At 38.8% G+C, this 20,684-nt stretch overlaps 1 protein-coding gene across 1 annotated transcript in view; it reads left to right on the plus strand.

Annotated features, from left to right (window-relative positions):
• Nucleotides 1–20,684, plus strand: part of DNAH11 (dynein axonemal heavy chain 11) — a 415,753-nt gene that overhangs the window by 193,464 nt on the left and 201,605 nt on the right. Inside the window, 6 exon segments of the mRNA XM_037836873.1 lie at nt 385–579; nt 2,075–2,152; nt 4,262–4,394; nt 6,122–6,220; nt 6,223–6,248; nt 7,256–7,404. Coding sequence (XP_037692801.1) covers nt 385–579; nt 2,075–2,152; nt 4,262–4,394; nt 6,122–6,220; nt 6,223–6,248; nt 7,256–7,404 — 680 coding nt within the window.

The raw sequence follows: 20,684 nt of genomic DNA on the forward strand, positions 1-20,684 counted from the left end.
AAAACCCAATCTTAACATCATTCTGAGGTTTTCCAAGTACTTTGAACAAAGTGATCTGATGGTTCAGGTTAGTTTACCTCCTAGAGTTTCAGGATTAAGGAGATTCTTTCTCAAGATCAAAAATAGATGATTGGCAGGGAAGGGTCAGGGCCTCCTGGTGACCCTATTCTGAGCTTTGTCTGTTGTATCAGCAGGACCTTCTTATTTTTTAATATGTTAAGCATAAGCATTTAGTCTCCCTATAGATGGAATGCCACCCTAATAGAAATAGGTCATGCTTTAGAGATGAGGATCCAAAATAAAATGTTTAGCTGTTAAGGTGTTTGTCGAACTTCGTATTTTTTATTTTTATTTCTTTAAAGTGTTCTCTGTTCTCCTTTCTAGGTACTTATGAGAGCATTAAGGGACTTCAATATGCCTAAAATAGAGACCGACGACATCCTGGTGTTCCTGGGCCTGGTTGGTGACCTGTTTCCCTCTCTGGATGTGCCCCGGAAGAGGGTACCACACTTGGAGCAGACGGTCCGGCAGGCCGCCCTGGAGCTCCACCTGCAGCCAGAGGAGAGCTTCATCCTCAAGGTAAAAGAGCATTTACCCCTCAGGGCAGCCCTCGGGATGTTCAGTGAAAATAACTGTCACAGGTGATACTAAACCAAAGCATTAACTTATGTTACAATGAACTTAATATGATCTTAATTTATATTTTAGACGTTCTCCTATAGCAGTCTTCACTATAGTAAATGTAAGCAACTCTTTTAGTTGTCCCCTTCTGTGAGAAGGTGAAAACACAAATATGACCAAGACCTGGTTTTAGACATAAGCACACATGTAATTTATGAAAGTTACCAGTTCTTGGTAACATCACCAAAGATTTATTTTATTCACTCTTCCCTCCATTTTAGAGAAAATCAGGTAAAATCCTTAGTAGTTGCTTTTAATGGGGGAGAAATGTCAACATATATGAGAATAACTTATGAAGATGTTATCAGACAAATCAAAGGCTTGTGCCTATGTATGCATCATTTGGGGTTCAGTGAATACATGTGCATCAATGTATCTATATATATAATCCATTTTAGATATTTCTGGGATATAAATCATTACCTTGCAGTAGATGATGATATTTCATTTGGCCTTATGAGATTTTTGTTCAAAACTTAAGAGTCATTGATGTTGTCAGTTATGCCTTCCATGAGTAGTACTTTGCTTTGCCTGCTTTGCTGATCCACTGAGGAATGGTTTTACCTTCTTTTCACTTCTGTGCTCTTTGTGGGACATCCACAAGAAACTACTCTTTACTTTGCACTTGGGGTGTATTTTTATTTAACTTTTTATTTTGAAATAATGATAGATATACAGGAAGTTGCAAAGAAATATGCACGGAATTCCTGTGCATCCTTCACTCAGCCTTCCCCAATGCACTTGTGGTCTACTTTCATTTTTTCTGAACGTGTTGTTGTCAGTGGGGGCTATCTTGGGTGTAAAGAAATAACATTTGGACAAAATGAGCAGGTTATCTTTTAAAAATTTTTTAAGCAGTTTTATTCACACATCATACAATCCATCTAAAGTGGGCAGTCACCACCACAATCAATTTGAGAACATTCTCGTTCTGAAAAAAAAAAAAAAAATCCCACCCCCCATACCTATTATTGATGCATAGCTTTGTTACAATTGATGAAAGAATGCTACAATGTTACTGTTATCTGCAATCCTTAGTTTGCACTAATTGCATTTTTCCCATCTACCACCCTATTATAAACACCTTATGATAGTGATGTACATTTGTTTCAGTTTATTTAGAACTTTCTTATATTTGTACAATTAACCACAATCATCGTCCAAAACAGGTTTCACTATGTTAAACAGTTCCTTGATTTATCCTCTAGCTTTCTTTCCTTCTAGTGGCATACACGACCCAAGACTTCCCCTTTCAACCATACTCACACTCGGCACTGTTAATCACACTTACAGTTTTTTGCTATCCATTTCCGAACATTTACAATCAACCAGCTAGGTTGTCTCTTTATCACCAACTCTAAAGGAAACTATTGACAGGCTGTCTGATCTACAGGTCGTCCAGCTGGAGGAACTGCTGGCCATAAGGCACTCTGTCTTCGTGGTTGGAAATGCCGGCACAGGAAAGAGTAAGGTAGAGTAAATGGCCTGTTTGCTTGCAGCCATGGAAGGAGCAAGTGGTTGTTGTTTTCGTTCTTGTTTGGCCGATTTTAAGTTGCCATAATTTCGGGTCAGAAGCTGAGACTCAGATGCTTCTCTTGGTCAGTGGACAATGTTTTCCCTTTGGGGGTACAGAGGAGGGGAGCAAATAGACCATTGCAGACACACAAGGAACATAACCAAGATTGGGCTTTCCACATGAGATATTTGACATCCTAAGCATTCATTTAGATTTATGCCATTCTCCTTTATGCATCTCTCAATACTATGGTTATACCTGAATTCTTTTATCCAAGGCAAACACACTGAGAGACTGAGGAATAAGATGATATCTGGCTTGCAGGATTTGACTGGCTCTGCTGAGGACATTTAACCCAAACTATTTTCTTATCTTCCCCAATCTGTCCCAGATTATCCTCCCCATATCATTAAGTACAACAAACTCCAATATTTTCCTTAAATACTCCTTCAGATATAGCCCTCCATGGGGTCAAACAAAAACTTGAAAAGAAAGGAAGGCAGCAGAAATGACATTTTTGAGGCACTCGTTATGTGCTGTGCTAGGTGCGTACTGTGTGGTTTGCTCTGCACAAGGATGATATGCTCTGAGTATTATTATCCACATTTTTAGATCACTGCATGATTTTCTTTGGTCTGACAGTCCTGGCAACACACTTCCTTTCCTGGTTGGCAGATGGTATATGCAGAACTGCATGGTTTTAATTCAGGGTGCTTGGGTGTAAACATATTTAGTAGCCAATGACTAAAAATAATCAGAATGGGCATGAGACCTTAGAGTATGGGTGTATATAGAACTTGCCAGTATTTAGATCGGATCCCAAGGTGGAACAATTTTAAAGGGAGGCTCCATATAGGGATTTTTCTAGTGAAAAATGTAATAATTGAAAAATTAAAGTAGATAACTGATAGATCTATAATTATTATGTTCAAGTAAGTTTCAGATGTGGGCCATGGTTCAAGGAAGGATAATTTCTATAATTTCCAGGGGATTAATGGTTTCTAAAAATATAAGTTTAATATTCCTAAGGCATTCAGTTTCTTTCCCCCAGGCATCACCGATTCCTTTCTATTCAGTATCTGTTATGCTGAAAATCTCTACGCTGATGTAACTAGAGCACTGAAGTTCAGGGCCATATTATTTAGCACCATATTATTCCAAAGTATTTGGCAATTGTTTACCAGTTGTTCAAATGTCCCATAAGTAGGTCGGGGTGATGAATTTCTAAAAGAAAAGCTTTGGGAAGAAAGCTTTTGAGGAGAAAGAAAAAAGGGGATAGTTAGGGCAGATATTTGGATTCAGGCATCAAGTAATTAAATGGACATATGTTGAGCCCCTACCATGTTCTATCCTCAGGGTTTCTTTTCCTCACTTACCTGGATCAGGGTTTCTCAGCCTCGCCACTGCTGACATTCTGGGCAGATACTTCTTTGTTGTAGGCTCCGTCCTCCGCACGTTGGCTGTTTAGTGGCATCTCTGGCCTCTAGCCACCCTCAGTCATGACAGTCTCCACTTGGGAACCTCTGCTGTCCAACACCAAGTCTCCAACCCCACAGGGCCCACATCACTGCCGTCTCCTGGGAACACATTGGAAAGTTATCAGCACCTTTACACACCTACTGAGTCAGAAACTTGGGGGCAGGCCCAGCAATCCATGTTTTAACAGGCCTTTCCAGGTGATTCTGATGTCTGCTAAATTTTGAGAACAACTTATCTAAATACAGGCAGGGTGGATTTTAGAAACATGAACACCAATGCTTGTTTGCATAGTGTTCACTTTGCACACATGGCTAAAATTCTCAAATGATAAGGTGACTTACTCTAGTCTAGATGGTTTAAGAAATCAGGTGAACCAGTTCTCTCTACCTAAAGGACTGCAGGATTAAATTTTTCAAGATGGCAATGGAAATACATATATGTGTATTTTCCCCCATTTCCAACCTCAGTGCTCACACACAATATCTAGGAATGTATACTCAATAAGGAAAGTTCTTCAGAAATCTTACTTTCCATTTGGCTTCAATTATTATTGTTTTCTAGCTTTCTCTCCCTTCTTTTCTTTAGATTTTGAGAACACTGAACCGAACATATGTTAACATGCAGCAGAAACCCGTTTGGAATGACTTAAACCCTAAAGCTGTGACGACAGATGAACTCTTTGGTTTCATCCATCATGCTACCCGGGAATGGAAAGATGGCAAGTAGTATCTTCCCCTTTTGAAGTGTTAAAAATTTCTTTTTTTTCTATCCGAAAGCCATTTTTCAGTGCAAGCCAATTTTAGTCACAGTAACAGATTTACTGTTTATGTGTTGCAGTTATTAGAAATCAAGCAGATCACAACAGTGTTTATAACCTATAAATTAAAAATAGATTTGAATAAGTGGTTGATTTGCATTCTGCAGATCTGTACTCAGAGCTGAGTGTTCTATCCTACGTCAGTTATGTTCAGGGCTCCCTGTAAACCAGGAGAGAAGCCAGCATGAACGCCTCAGGAGACATTTATAAAGTATGTCGTATCAGGTGCTGACCATGGTTAACAGGCAGGCGCTATTGGACGTGCTGGGTCCAAGAGTCTGTGGGACGTGTTTCCAGCCCTGAAAGTATCTGTAGCCAAGCAAATCCCTTTGTTTAAATCTGTTTTTACTTCCCATTGCAGTAAATGCACCAACCTTGCCATCATCCTTGAGGCTTCTCTCTGTTTCACACCCTACATCCAACCTAACAGCAAATTCTGTAGGCTTTACCTTCTCCATCGCTACCACAAGAGTCCAGGCCACCATCACCTCTTGCCTGTACCACAACAGTAGTTGCCTCGCTGGTTTCCCTACAGTCCATTTTCCACACGACAGGTAGAGGGCTGTCTTCAAAATGGGAATTCTCTGCTTTCAGTTTCCAGTCAGTTCCCATCACCCTTAGAATCCAACCTTCCTGCATGTCCTACAAAGCTCTGTAGGATTGTCCCTCTCCGTCTCTCGTTTCCTGCCCTCTGCCCTTCACTAACCATAAGACATTCACGCTGGCCTTCTTGCCTCTTTCTAAGTCGGGGCCTTTCCACCTGACTCTCCCTCCCGCTGCCACACCCTCCTGCAGATGCCTGCCTGGCAGCTCCCTTAGGTTAGTTGAGCATCTTGTCAGATGTCACATCAGAAAAGACTTCCCAGATGACCCTAAGTAGGGCCATTCTTCATCCTCTTATCTTGTTGGCACTATTTCCTTCATTTGTGGGACAATCAAAATGTACTTTCTTGATCTTGCTTCTGCCTTTTTGTAAAGGACTGTAGTGGGGAGGGAGTGGTATCTGTTACGCTGAAAGTCTGTGGAAGGAGCCCAAGTCAGTGGTTATTAGAAAAGGTTGCTGGCTTCCTTATGATCACGGTGGCAGGTTCTACTATGTATTTTCATTTATTTTTGCACAAAATACTTCACAGAGGAAATGAAACCTTCCATGAACATGCATTGAAACGGTTTTACTCACCATGCCACTATACATTGGAGTGTGAAAAATCAATAACTATCAGACACCACTGAGCACACACAGTAGTTAGATACATACCAATGGCAAAAAGGACCATGGATTAAAAATGTTTTTGTCTATACATCTTGTTAAGTAGTGATAATATAATGCCAATGACCAAATTTCTCAAAGAGATATATAGTGCTTCTGAATGCTTTTAGTTCTAGAATTATGTCCCTTGAATACTGTTACAGAAAAATGGAGAATAGGGAAATAAACCAACATGTAGCCTAAAACAGATGCTGAACACATGTAGCTCAAAAAGGCATCATACCCCTCCATAAGAAAAAGGCAGCAAAATAGCTTTTATTTAATAGAAGAACTTCCAGTGGAAATAATATAGATTTATTTTAGAAATAAACAGTGTTCACCTGCATTATAGGTTAGGATTTTTTACCCTAATTCATAGGTCTCTTCTCATCCATTCTGAGAGAACAAGCAAATCTTACTCATCATGGGCCAAAATGGATAGTCCTGGATGGAGATATTGATCCTAGGTGGATTGAATCACTAATACTGTCATGGATGATAATAAGGTAACCTTTCAGTGCTAAAACCTTAAACATAACTTTTTGAGTGTGTTAGCAGTTCCGTTTGCTTGTTGATGTTAATCCTAGTTTTAAATCATTAACCAGGTATTCTTATATACCACTATTTTAATAAGTGGCGCTTTTCTGAGAATTCTCTTAAAGAGAATACATTCTTCTTGTCTATAAATTTAACAACCTTTAATGAGAGTCAGATATTATCTAAGAATTTAGTTCATACGGATCTTGCCATTTTCTGTGTGATAGCCATAAATTTTACATCTTGTTATTTATCTTTGATTAAGTATGGAATGCTTAGACAATAAAAGATAGGTTTGTGCAGCATGTTAAATTGGAGAGATTTAGCTATTTAAGTTAACTAGTTCCTATAGCTACAGATTGAGTGTGGGCACCTTCCCAAGCATTTTGCTGTGGTTAATCCAGCATTTCCTGCAAAAACAAAAGGTGATGGTACAGCCCTGTGAAACACCTGCTTGAGCAAAGCAAGGTCTGTCATAGGGGTCAGGAGACATAAATCAGTAATCATCATTATTACAGAGTAGAATTAGTAACCACCTTAAGTTACGTTTCCCAACTAAGACATTGTTTATTGCATGATAACAGATTTTGGATCTTTATACTTGCATGAGTTTCTATAGCACAACTGGTAATTATAGTATATCGGATTCTAAAGAAAATTTATTTCTTTTTTGTAGTATTAAGAGCCTTTTTCATGTAATCAACTTTTAGAATAAAAGTCTAAACATTTGGCTTGGCCATAATTCCCACAGTTATTTAAAGGTTGGGATTAATGAGTCCATTTGGGAGGTTTGGTTCCTCAAGGGTCAGTCAGCTCCCGGAGGGAATAACTTAAATCTTAATTCAGGCTGCACTTCTAACCCAGTACAATGAATGCAGAGCTTTTAGTGGCTTTCTCATTTGAGGGTAAATTGGCGGCATCTCCTTTGCTCCCGAATGACATTGTGCCCCGTTGGCTGCTGTGCTGCTCCGTCCAGGTGCTGACGCTTGCCAGCAACGAGCGCGTGGCCCTTACCCCCTCCATGAAGCTTCTCTTTGAGATCCATCACTTACGGACAGCAACCCCGGCCACTGTGTCCAGAGCTGGTATTCTGTATGTGAACACACAAGATTTGGGCTGGAACCCGTAAGTATTTCTTCTTTGAATCTTAGTTTTTAAAAAAATGGTAAAAATGTATCTGACCATTTGAAAAAGGTATTGGCAATGAAGTATAAAGCTAATTAATTAGGGCTAATTTAAAGGTAATTATATTAGCACTTGTATACCTCTGCCACTTCTCCCTGGACATTACTCTTGTTTACATACCTTGTAACTGTTAGGAACTTAGCATTGTTGAAGAAGTGAATAAATGATGATAATAGCTCTAGAGAGCGCTTAGATATAAACATATTATTCAGTGGGCATGTGTCACAGACAAAATGAGACTTTCTACAAATACATGCATGTATATTAAATATACACGCTTTGATTTAGAGCTAGTATTGCTTTGAAAAGTGTTAGTGTTTTCATTTAGAGCTGGTTTATTGTGCCCGCTTGCTTTGCCTTCAAATGCTTACCCTTTCCACAAATTCATCCCGGTGGGCTCTTGTTGCCGCCTCCAGCATTCCCACTCTGAACGGTCGGAACGCTGGAGCTCAGCAGGTGAACACGTGCTTGTGCCTGGCATGCTTCCTGGGTCAGATGTCTTTTGTTTGCCTCTCCAGGCTACTCTCCATCCTTCTCAGCCTGCTCTGTGCCCCAGTAGGCTGTCCTGCATGGACCACACCTATAGACCCCTTCCCTCTGGCTTCTGGTTGGGTTTGGCCAATGAGGAGCCCTGGTGGGAGAGCAGAGGGCAAGAAGTCAGCGAGATCAGGCTCCTTATTTCCCTGGCTCCCTCCATCCAGGGTCACATCGGGATGACACCTTTGTTAATAATCTCCTGTTGATCCTTCCTTGTTCTCCTAATTTGAGGGTGACATCTGGCGCCTGCCCGACTCCTGACTTATACCATTCTCTGAGCTGATTTTTCTCGGTATACCAATTTGCTCACTGATAGTCCCATCCCTTAACTCCTACAGACAAAGAAAAGCCGTGCCCAGGGCTTTGTTTAACAAAGCTTCATTGGATTTGACTGGGGAAGGAGTGGAGTGACTTGAAAAAAGTCTAAATGGAGAATTCCTCTTGAGCTAATGGCTCCTTTCTGCAGCTGGGATTCTGACCAAATTCTGGGGCATTCCTGTTTGTTGGAGTTGAGCTGAAAGTGTATCTCTACCCTCCTCATTTCTTCTTGTTCTTCACTCTCTTCCATCATCCTTTCTCTCCAGTGCAAGGAGTCACCCTCTTTTCCTTCAAAGGACCCTCACTCTCATCAGGTTTGGTCTCATTTCAATAGCCAACCTCACAGTTCCCAGGCCTTGTAAATCCTTCTCGGTAACATCACATAGAGGGTTACAGTGCAGTCCAAATCCCTATTAAAAGGAAAGACTTTCTCTAAAAAGTAAAAACCACTAGTTGGTTAAAGAGACACTGATTCATACTCCTAAGAAAAATAGCCCTGTGTTCACCATTGATTTTATTTTTATGGAGTTTTTCTGTTTATATCAGACATCAGTGGGTAGGTTTTCAGTTTTTGTGTGTAACCAAAGAAGGGTCATCCATGTTATTTTCCAAAATAATGAAAATCTGCTCTGAATATTTTTTCTTTTTATTAGAGAAGTTGTGGATTTACAGAACAATCATGCATAAAATACAGGATTCCCATATACCACCCTACCACCAACACCTTGCATTGGTGTAGAACATTTGTTACAATTGATGATATCACATTTTTATAATTGTACTATTAATTAAGGTTCATGGTTTAACTTAGGGTTTACTGTTTGTGTAGTGCAGTTCCATGGATTTTTAAAAAATTGTTGTTCTGTTACCGAATATACACTCTGACATTTCCCCTTCTAATCATATTCAAATATATACTTCTGTGCTGTTAATTGCATTCACAAAGTTGTGCTACCATCACCGTCATCCATAACCAAAACATTTCCATCATTCCAAGCAGGAACCCTAACTTTTAAGCCTTAATTTCCCAATCCCTATCCCTACTCTGTCCCCTAGTAATGTATATGCTAGACTTTGACTCTGTGAGTTTGCTTATTCTAATTGTTTCAAATTAGAGGAATCATACAGTATCTGTCCTTTTGTGTTTGGCTTATTTCACTCACCATTACGTCTTAAAGTTCATCCATGTTGTCACATGTATCAAGACTTCATTTGTTTTTAGGCTGAATAATATTCCATTGTATATACATACACACCACATTTTACTTATCCCTTCATTGGTTTATGAACACTTGGGTTGCTTCCATCTTTTGGCAATTGTGAATGACGCCACTATGAACATATGCTGTTCCTGTTTCTTTGCTTCCCTCTCCAACAACCTGTTTTTTGCATTTTTTAAATAACAGCCATTCCTATGGGTGTGAAATGGTATCTTGTGGTTTTGATTTGCATTTCCCTGATGTCTAATGATGTTGAGCATCATTTCATGTACTACCTGGCCATTTGTATGTCTTCTTTGGAGAGATGTCTGTTCAAGTCTTTTGTCTACTTTTTAATTGGGTCATTTGTCTTTTTGTTGTTAAGTTGAAGGATTTACATATTCTGGATATTAATCCTTCATCAGATATGAGGTTTCCAAATATTTTCTCCCTTTGTGTAGGCTGTCATTTTACTTTCAGGATGAAGTCCTTTGAGGAACAAAAGTTTTAATTTTGAGGAGGTCCCATTTACCTATTTTTTCTTTTGTTACTTGTGCTTTGGGTATAAAGTCTAAGAACCATTGCCTAACACAAGATCCTGAAGATGCTCCCCTACATTTTCTTCTAGGAGATTGATAATTCTACCTCTTCTATTAAGATATTTGATCCATTTTGAATTGATTTTTCTATATGTTGTGAGGTAAGTTACCTTCCTTTTTTTTTTGTAAATGGAGATTTAGTTTTTCCAATACTATTTGTTGAAAAGACTGTTCTTACTCAGTTGAGTGGTCTTTGCCACCTTGTCAAATATCAGTTGGCCATAAATGTGAGGGGTAGTTTCAAAGCTCTCAGTTCTATTCCATTGGTCTATATGTTTGTCCTTGTGCCATACCATGCTGTTTTGATTATTGTGGCTCTGTAATAAGTTTTAAGAGCAAGAAGTGAGAGTCCTCTAACTTCATTCTTTTCTTTCAAGATGGTTTAGCTATTTCAGGGGCCTTACTCTTCCATATAAATTTTTTTTTAATTGAGAATGTTCACATACCATACAATTATGCCAAGATCCAAAGTGTGCAATCAATTGCCCATGGTACCATCATACAGCTGTCCATCCATCACCACAGTTAATTTTTTTTTCAATTTTTAGAACATTTTCATTACTCCAGAAAAGAAATAAAGACAAAAAAGGGAAACTCAAATCCTCCCATACCCCTAACCACCACCAATCCCCCCCCTATTATTGATTCATAGTATTGGTATAGTACATTTGTTACTGTTGATGAAAGAATGTTAAAATACTACTAACTGTAGTATATTGTTTGCAATAGGTATATTTTTTCCTATATGCTCCTCTATTATTAACTTCTAGTTATAGTGTCATACATTTGTTCTAGTTCATGAGAGAGATTTCTAATATTTGTGCAGTTAATCACAGACATTGTCCACCACAAGATTACTGTTTTATACATTCCCATCTTTTAACCTCAAACTTTCCTTCTGATGACATTCGTGACTCTGAGCTTACACATTCCACCACATTCACAGACCATTCAGCACTGTTAGTTATTCTCACAACTTACTACCATCACCTCTGTCCAATTCCAAACACTTATGTTCACTCTAGTTGAACATTCTGCTCATAATAAGCAACTGCTCCCCATTCTTTAGCCTCATTCTATATCCTGGTAACTTGTATTTCATGTCTATGAGTTTACATATTATAATTAGTTCATATCAGTGAGACTCTGCAATATTTGTCTTTATATGTCTGTCTGATTTCACTCAATATAGTGCCCTCAAGGTTTCTTCATCAACCCATTTTTTCTTAAGGCGGTTTTTTCCATACACCATACATTCTGTTCTATGTAAACAATTGAAGGTTCCCTGTATAGTCACATATTTATGTATTCACCACCATCACCACTATCTATATAAGAACGTCTCCATTTCTTCCACAAAGAAGGAGGAAGAGTCAAAGAAGGTAGAGAGACAAAAGAAAAAGAAAAAAGGAAGGAAAAAAACCAACACATGACAGCTAGGAAGCAAAAAAAGGAAAGATAGCATTAAATTAAAGTAGAATAAAGAGTCAGAGAACATCACTAATGCCAACAGTCCCATACCCTTCCTCTGTGCCCCCCTCCCATATGCATTTAGCTTTGGTGTATAGCCTTTATTACATTAAAGGAAGCATAATACAATGTTTCTGTTAATTATAGTCCCTAGTTTGCATTGATTACATCTCCCCCCCAATCCCACCCTATTTTTAACACCTTGCAATGTTGACATTCATTTGTTCTCCCTCATGTAAATACGTATTTGTACCTTTTGTCACAATTGTTGAACACCTTAGGTTTCACTGAGTTATATAGTCCCAGTTTTTATCTTTCCTCTTTCCTTCTGGTGTCCCACACGCATCTAACCTTCCTCTTTCAACTATACTTGCAGTCATCTTTGTTCATTGTACTTACATTGCTGTGCTACTATCTCCCAAAATTGTGTTCCATACCTCTCACTCCTGTCTTTTCATTTCTGTCCGTAGTGTTCCCTTTAGTGTTTCCTGTAGAGCAGGTATCTTGTTCACAAAATCTGTCATTGTCTGTTTGTCAGAGAATATTTTAAGCTCTCCCTCGTGTTTGAAGGATAGTTTTACCAGAATAGGATTCTTGGTTGGTTGTTTTTCTCTTTCAGTATCTTAAATATATCACCCCATTTCCTTCTTGCCTCCATGGTTTCTTTTGAGAAATCTGCACATAGTCTTATCCAGCTTCCTTTGTATACGATGGATCACTATTCTCTTGTTGCTTTCAGGAGTCTCTCTTTATCTTTGACATTTGATAATCTGATTATTGAGTGTCTTGGCTTAGGCCTATTCAGATCTATTCTGTTTGGGGTACGCTGTTCTTCTTGGATCTGTAATTTTATGTCTTTATGGGAAATTTTCGATTATTTTCTGTATTATTGCTTCTGGCCCTTTTCCCTTCTCTTCTCCTTCTGGGACACCCCATGACATGTACATTCCTGCATTTTATGTTGTCATTCAATTCCCAGAGACGTTGCTCATATTTTTCCATTCTTTTTTCTATCTGTTCTTTTGTGTGTAGGCTTTCAGATTTCTTGTTCTCCAGTTCCTGAGTGTTTTCTTCTGCCTCTAGAGATCTGCTGTTGCATGTTTCTATTGTGGCTTTCATCTCTTGTGTTGTGCCTTTCATTTCCATAGATTCTGCCAGCTGTTTTTTCGAACTTTCAATTTCTACCTTATATTATGCCCAGTGTTTTCATTATATGCTTCATTTCTTTTGCCATATCTTCCCTAAACTTTTTGAATTGATTTAGCATTAGTTGTTTCAATTCCTGTATCTCAGTTGAAGTGTACGCTTGTTCCTTTGACTGGGCCATAACTTTGTTTTTCTTAGTGTAGGTTGTAGCTTTTTGTTGTCTAGGCATCTGATTTCCTTGGTTACCCCAATCAGGTTTTCCCAGACCAGAACAGGCTCAAGTCTCAGAAGGAGGCAATAGTATCAGATCTTAGAAGATTGAAACACTCTGTGAGGCCTCAAGCTACTGTGCTTTTCTGCCCAGCACGTGGTGCCTGTCAGCCTGTCACTCTAGACTGGTGTAGCCCATGGCTGTTTTCCCCCAGGCTCTGGGGTCTGGTTCTGAATGGAAGGTGGATAGTAGAGCTTGACACCACCTCTTTCCTCTTAGGGAAGATACATCCCTTAGGGAGATACCATTTGCATTTAAAAAGTCTCTCTGACTTTGCTGTCTCCACCCTTGTCTGGGTCAGAGCGCTGGGAACTGAAAATGGCTGAGGTGTTCTCCACTGAGCCAAAAAAGGGACAGAAAGCCCCCTTTCAGGTCCAGTCTGCAGCCACCCTCAGTTTCACCCATTGGCCAGAGGTAGCACCTGGTCCTCTGGGTTCCACCTGCCTCCCAGAGAGGTCCTCCAGCTCCAAGGTCAGTCATCACCGAAAGCCTCTGTGTGCTTGTTGGGGATTCATAGCTTGTATTGAGCAGTCAACGTTTGTTAATTAAAACCTCAGTTGGAGTGGGCTGAGGTATATTTGCTTGTTCAGAGAGTGCTGCTCTCTATCACAGTGAGGCTCTGAAGTTTGGGCTGCCATGGGCGAGGGGCTTTCAGTGGGGGTCCACAGATTTTACTTACAGATTTTATGTTGCGATCTCAGGCATTCCTCCCAATCCAGGTTAGTGTATGATGTGTGGGCAGTCACATTTGTCCCCCAGCAGTTATTCCGGATTATTTACTAGTTGCTCCTGGTTGTTTATTAGTTGTTCCAGGGGGACTAACTAGCTTACTATCCTGTCTATGCTGCCGTCTTCTTTCTTCCACCCTTCTATATAAATTTGATGAATAGCTTTTCCATTTCTGAAAAGAAGGCTGTTGGAATTTTGATGGGATTGCAATGAATCTATTAATTGCTTGACAAAGATTGACATCTTAATGATATTTAGTCTTATAAACCATGAACATAGAATGTCTTTCCATGTATTCAGGTTTTCTTTGATTTGGTTTAGCAATGTTGATAGCTTTCTGTGTACAAGTCTTTTACATCTTTGTTTAGATTTATTCCTAGATGTTTTATTCTTTTACTTGCTATTGTGAATGGAATTCTTTTCTTGATTTCTTCTTTGATTGTTCATTGCTCATATATAGAAACATTACTGATTTTTGGCTGTTGATCTTGTACCTTGCCACTTTTCTGTACTCATTTATTAGTTCTAGGACCTTTGTTGTGGAGTTTTCAGGATTTTCTGTATATAGGATCATTTCACCTGCAAATAGTCTGTCTCTCTGTCCAATTTGGGTGACTTTTATTTTTCTTGCCTAATTGCTCTGGCAAGAACTTCCAGTATAATGTTGAATACTAGTGGTGACAATGGACATCCTTGTCTTCTTCTTCATCTTAAAGGGAAAGCTTTCAGTCTTTAACCATTGGGTAAGATGTTAGCTGTGGATTTTTCTTATATGCTCTTTATCATGTTGAGAATGTTTCCTTCTATTCCTAGTGTAACTAAGTTCCTAGTTTTCTCAAGAAAGAATGCTGTATTTTGTCAGATGCCTTTTCTGCATCAATGGAAATGTGGGCTTTTCCCTTCATTTTGTTAATGCAGTGTATTACATTAATTGATTTTTTTATGTTGAGTCACCCTTCCATACCTGGGATAAATCCTACTTGATCATGGTGAATAATTCTCATAATGAGCTGTTGGGTTCAGTTTGCTAGTATTTTGTTGAGGATTTTTGCATCCATAGTTACAAAAGATATTGGTCTATAATTTTCTTTTCTTGTGGTATCTTTACCTGGCTTTGGTTTTAAGGTGATGTTGGACTCAAATAATGAGTTACAGAGTATTACCTCCTCTTGAATTTTTTTTGAAGAGCTTGAATAGAATTGGAGTTGAGTCTTCTTGGAAAGTTTGGTACAATTCCCCTGTGAAGCCATCTGGTTCTTGCCGTTTCTTTGTTGGGAGGTATTTGTTGGCTGATTCAATCTCTTTGGTAGTAATTGGTTTGTTGAGATCTTCTGTTTCTTCTTGAGTTAATGTAAGTAGTTTGTGGGTTTCTAAGAATTTTTCTGTTTCATCTAAGTTATCTAATTTATTGGCATATAGTTGCTCTTAGAGTCTTCTTATAGTCCTTTTTATTTCAGCAGGGTTGGTAGTATTGTCCCTGTTTTCATTACTGATTTTCAATATTTGTATCCTCTGTCTCTTTCTTTGTAAATGTAGCTAAAGGTTTGTCAGTTTTATTTATCTTTTTGAAGAACCAAGGTTGGGTTATGTTGATTCTCTCAAATTTTTTTTGTTTGTTTTCTGGTTCCTTTATCTCCACTCTAATCTTTGTTATTTCCTTCCTTCTGCTCACTTTGGGATTAGTTTGCTCTTCTTTTTCTTAGTTCTTCCAGTTTTGAAGTTAAGTCTCTGATTTGAAGTCTTTTTTCTTTTTTAATGTAAGCGTTTAGAGCAAAAAATTTCCCTCTCAGCACTTCCTTCACTGCATCCCATAAGTTTTCATATGTTGTATTTTCATTTTCATTCACCTGAAGATATTTCCTCACTTCACTTCTGATTTCCTCTTTAACCTATTGGTTGTTTAAGAATATGTTGTGAATTTTCTATTTCTCCCTCTGTTATTGATTTCTAGCTTCATTCCATTGTGGTTGGAGAAGATACATTGTATGATTCCAATATTTTTTAATTTAGTGAGACTTGTTTGGGGAACTGTATTAGTTAGGGTTCTCTAGGAAAACAGAATCAACAAAAGATATCTAAATATAAGATTTTATAAAAGCGTCTCACACAACTGCGGGAATGCACAAGTCCAAATTCCGAGGGCAGGTGGCGAACTGGCAACTCCAATGAAGGCGATTGATGAACTCAGGCAGTGAACTGGCAACTCTGATGAAGGTGTTCGATGAACTCCTCAGGAAACACTTTGCTGGCTAGCCAAAGAAGTAGTGAAGGTCCTCTATCTCTCTTGCTTAGAAGTCGTCAACTGATTGGATTAAATCCAGCTGATTGCATTCTCTCACTGTGGAAGACAAGCCCTTTGTTAATACAATCAGTCACAGCTGCAGCCAACTGACTGATGATTTAATAAACCAGCCTTCTGGTTTATTACCAGCCACAAATGTCCTTGCAGTAATGGTTAGGCCAGTGCTTCCTCGAACAGACACCTGGGTGCCATCACCTGGCCAAGTTGACACATGAACCTAACATCACGGGAAACAGCATATGGTCTATCCTAGAGAATGATCTACATACACTCAATAAGACTGTGTATTCTGTTTCTGCTGGATGAAGTGTTTTATATATATATATTTGGTCTAGGTGGTATAGTGTAGTTTTCAAGTCCATACTTCATTATTGATCTTCTGACTAGATGTTTTATCCATTATTGAGAGTGGATAATACAGACGCTTCCAGTGTGTCTGTATTTGTTTCATATATTTTGGAGCTCTGCTCTTAGGTGCATGTATATTTAAAATTGTTACATCTTTCTATTGAATTGTCCCCTTTATTAGTTTGTAATGACCATCTTTGTCCCTCATAATTGTTGTGACTTAAAGACTATTTTATCTGATATTAGTATAACCACCCCAGTTCTCTTTTGGTTACACTTGTGTGGTATATATTTTTTCATCCTTTCACTTTCAGCCTACTTGTATCTTTGAACTATAGGTGAGTTTCTTTGCAGACAGCATATGGTTGAGTCATGCTTTTTATCCATTCTGCCAATCTCTATCTTTTGATTGGAGATTTTAATACATTTACATTAAAATACTGATAACATGCAACTTTTTTCTGCCATTTTGCTATTTAGCCTTTGTAAATATTTTATCTTTTTTGTTCCTCACTTCCATTAATGCTTATTGTATTTATTTTCTTTTTTGTGTTGTACCATATTGAGTGCTCATTTTTTTTCATCTGTTTTCCTTGAAGTTATCATGGGGTTTACATTTAACATCCTAAATATATAACAATCATATTTCATTTGATACCAACTTAACTTCAGTAGCATGCACATATACATATCCTATACTCCTCTATCCCCTCACTGTTTTTGTTTTTGGTGCTTGTTACCATTTATATCTTTGTGTACTGTATATCCAGAAACAGAGGTATCGTTTCTTTTTATGTATTTGCGTTCTAGCATTTGTAGGAAGTAAGAAGTAGAGTTACACACCAAACAATACAACACAATGACACTGACATTTATAATGACTCAAATGGTTGCCTTTACTTAGGTCTTTATTTCTTTATGGTGCTTTGAACCACTATCTAGTGTCTTTTCCTTTTGGTCTGAAGAAATTCCTTTAAGATTGTAGGGCAGGTCTTATGGTGATGAACTCCCTCAGCTTTTTTTTTTTTTTTTAACTGAGAATGTCTTAATCTCTTCTCATTTTTGAGAGAGAGTCTCACCAGATGTAAAATTCTTGGCTGGTAGTTATTTTCTTTCAGTGCTTAAAGTATTTCAACCCACTCACTTCTTGCCTCCGTAGTTTCTGATGAGAAATCAGTACTCAATCTTAAGTGGGTCTCCCTTGCACATAGCATATTACTTTTCTTTTACAGCTTTCAGAAGGTTTCTCCTTGTCCTTTGTATTTGATAGTATAGTTGGTTTATGATAGGGTATATTTTTCTTCATGTTTATCCTACTTGGTGTTCTCTGAGCTTCTTGGATGTGCTTATTCACTAGTTTTTGCTAAATTAGGACAATTCTCTGAAGAAATTTGAGTATTTCTTCTGCCCCTTTCTCTCTCTCTTCTCCTCTGGGACTCTGATAATGTGTATAATGGTGCGCTTGATGATGTCCCGGAGCTGTCTTAGGCCATTTTCACTTTTACTATTTTTTTTCTTTCTGCTCCTCAGCCTGACTCATTTTAAGTGTCTTCTAGTTCAGTGAGTCTTTCTTCTTCCAACTTCATTCTGCTCTTGAAACCCTCCTGGATTATTGTTATTTCAGTTATTGTTGTGTTCAACTTCAGTTTTTCTGTTTTGTTTTTAAAATTTCTATTTCTTAAACTCTCATATTGCTCATTCATTGTTTTCCTCATATCCTTTATTTCTTTCTCTGTATTTTCCTCCATCTCCTTGAGCATTTTTAGATCATTTTTTTAAAGACATTTTTGGTGTGTCAACATTCTGTGTTCATTGGTGTTTTCTGTATTTTAATCCTCTTCCTGTGGATGGGCCATCATTTCCTGTTTCTTTGTTTGTCTTCTATTCTTGCACAGTGTACATTTGGGTATTTTAAAATGTTAACTCTGGGATTCATTCCCTGAGATGACTGTTTTCTGGTTTTGTAACCAGCTGTTGATCAGACATGTTTTCTTGAGCTTCAGTCCTCCTATCAGGAAGGTCTGTCCAAGGTCACAGGGTTTTCCCTGTCTTTCCGGGCCTCTGTCTAGTCCTGGGCTGTTGCTTGCTAGTTGTGTTGGAGGTCCCCTGTTTACTACAGGAGTTTGGTTGCCCCTCTGTTTCCCAGGAGATGGACCTCCCTCTCCTGGGTGTTTGAAGCCAGCAGGCCTTTGCCCCAGACTGCCTGCCTATATAGGTTTTACACTCCTTTCATTGTCTTTAGCTGCTTTTGCCTTGAGGGCAAATTTTGAGAGAGGGTCTCCCCAGAGAGGACTTGCCCACGTCAGTCTTTCTCAGCCAAAACAAGGCCAGAGACCCACAAAGAAGGTGCAGACCTGTTCCTAAGTGCCCTGGGAAAGGGGATTAGGAAGGCTGCCAAAAGCTTCTCCAGTGGCTCCCCCAAGCTGAGCTTTCCTGTCCTGCCTAGCAAATGCAGCCCTTCAGCTAATCCTCCCCTGCAGTCCTGAGGAAGCACTGCGTCTTAAATCTCCACTGCCTCCACCCCCTCTGAGTTGGGGTTGGAACAGTGGCTTCTGCTGTCTTTCTCCCTTGCTAGTTGAAACAAATGACTGTAACCACCATTGTCCAGGGGGCCGGTTGAAACAATATCTGCCTTCAGAGCCAAGCCCTCAGCAATCCAAATTTGCTGTTCAAAGGTCATGATCAGTGATCTGCCATGGCCACTCCTGATCTTGGGGAAGAGGATTTTTATGTCCCTTTCTGTCACCAGTGAGCTAGCCAGGGACTGGGCCCCGTGGTGGCCTGCCGTGAGAGCGGGGGATGCGTGCCGGTAGCCACTGTGCCAAGAGAGCAGGTTACTGTGCTTTACTGCAGTTTATCAGCCTCTTCCTTCTGCTCTTCCCTGGATGCTGGACGTCCAGAGTTTCAGAATAGTTGTTTCAGTTGTTTTGGTGGGAGGACTTAGTCCTTGTGCTCCCTACTCTGTCATCTTCCCTGGAAGTCTTCTCTAAATATGTTGTTTTTTTTTTTTTTTTTTTACCTTTCACTGCCAGAAACTTTCAGTAAACTACAAATGGCTATCTCGGGTTAGGAGGCATTTTTCTTTTTTAAACTCATATCTGTTGAGTACTTTACTACATTACTTATAATGTCATGATAATATGATAGCTTTACATGTGTTGACTTATTTAATCATTAATCACCTTCTAAGATTGATATAACTATTAACCCCATATTTTAAACCAAAATCTTAGGTCTAGATTTTCCTACCTTTTTATTTTAAAGTGTTTGTGTTTAAAATCATAGGAAAGTTGAAAAGGTAGTACAATGTACAACCATACATCTTTTTCCTAGAATCACCAATTGTTACCATTTTACGATTGCTCTCTCCTATTGTACACTTACACGTACACACACACACACACATGCACAGACCTGCATTCTTTTTTTTCTTAATCATCTGAAAATAAGCTGGAGACATTAAGACACTTCATCCCTAAGTACTTCAGCTTTTATCTCCTAAGAGCCAGAATATTCTCTTTCATGAGCACAAAAAATTTATTCCTGATTCAATAATATTATCCAATATACAGTCATTCTTCAAATTTCCTGTTATCCCAGTAATGTCCTCCATAGCTTTCTTTTTAAATCTAGCACCAAAACAAGATTTATGCATTGCATTTACTTATCATGTCTCTGTTATCACCTTTAATCTAGAACATTTTCCCACCTTTTGTTTCATGACATTTACATTTTTGAAGAGAACAAGCTACAAATTTCCCAGGGTGACCCATTTTGGTTGCAAAACGGTGATTTTCTAACTCAATCATGTGTCTTCGTATATTAGCTGATACTTTTCTGTAATGAAGAACTTTCCCTCCCTCCCTTCCTTTCTTTCTCCCCCTCGTTCCTTCCCTCTTCCTTCCTTCCTTCCTTTCTTTCTTTTTTCTTTCTCTCTTTCTCTCTTCATTCCTTTTCCCTTCCTCTCCTTCCTTCCTTCCTTTCTTATTTTTTCGCTTTCAACTCATGGATTCCATGGATTATAATCCATTACCAGTGTTATTCTTTTGGATCTGAAATTATCCCTAGTCTTGCCAGGGGGAGGCACTTCAAGCCACCTCCTCTTGTATTCTTTATACTTGTCCTCCTACATCTTTGAGCACTTTGCTTTCGGGGTAAAGATGTTTCTCATTCAAGACTTTCCTTACTCCAGACCTGAATAAACCATTCTCCAAGGAGTCCTGGTTCCTTTTAGTATAAGGAATGGTGATTAGAAACCAAAGTAGAGATGTTAGATATGCTTGTTGTTGGTATGTCATCTG

This window comes from Choloepus didactylus, chromosome 5 (genome assembly GCF_015220235.1).
Source record: "Choloepus didactylus isolate mChoDid1 chromosome 5, mChoDid1.pri, whole genome shotgun sequence".
Lineage (NCBI taxonomy): Eukaryota > Metazoa > Chordata > Mammalia > Pilosa > Megalonychidae > Choloepus > Choloepus didactylus.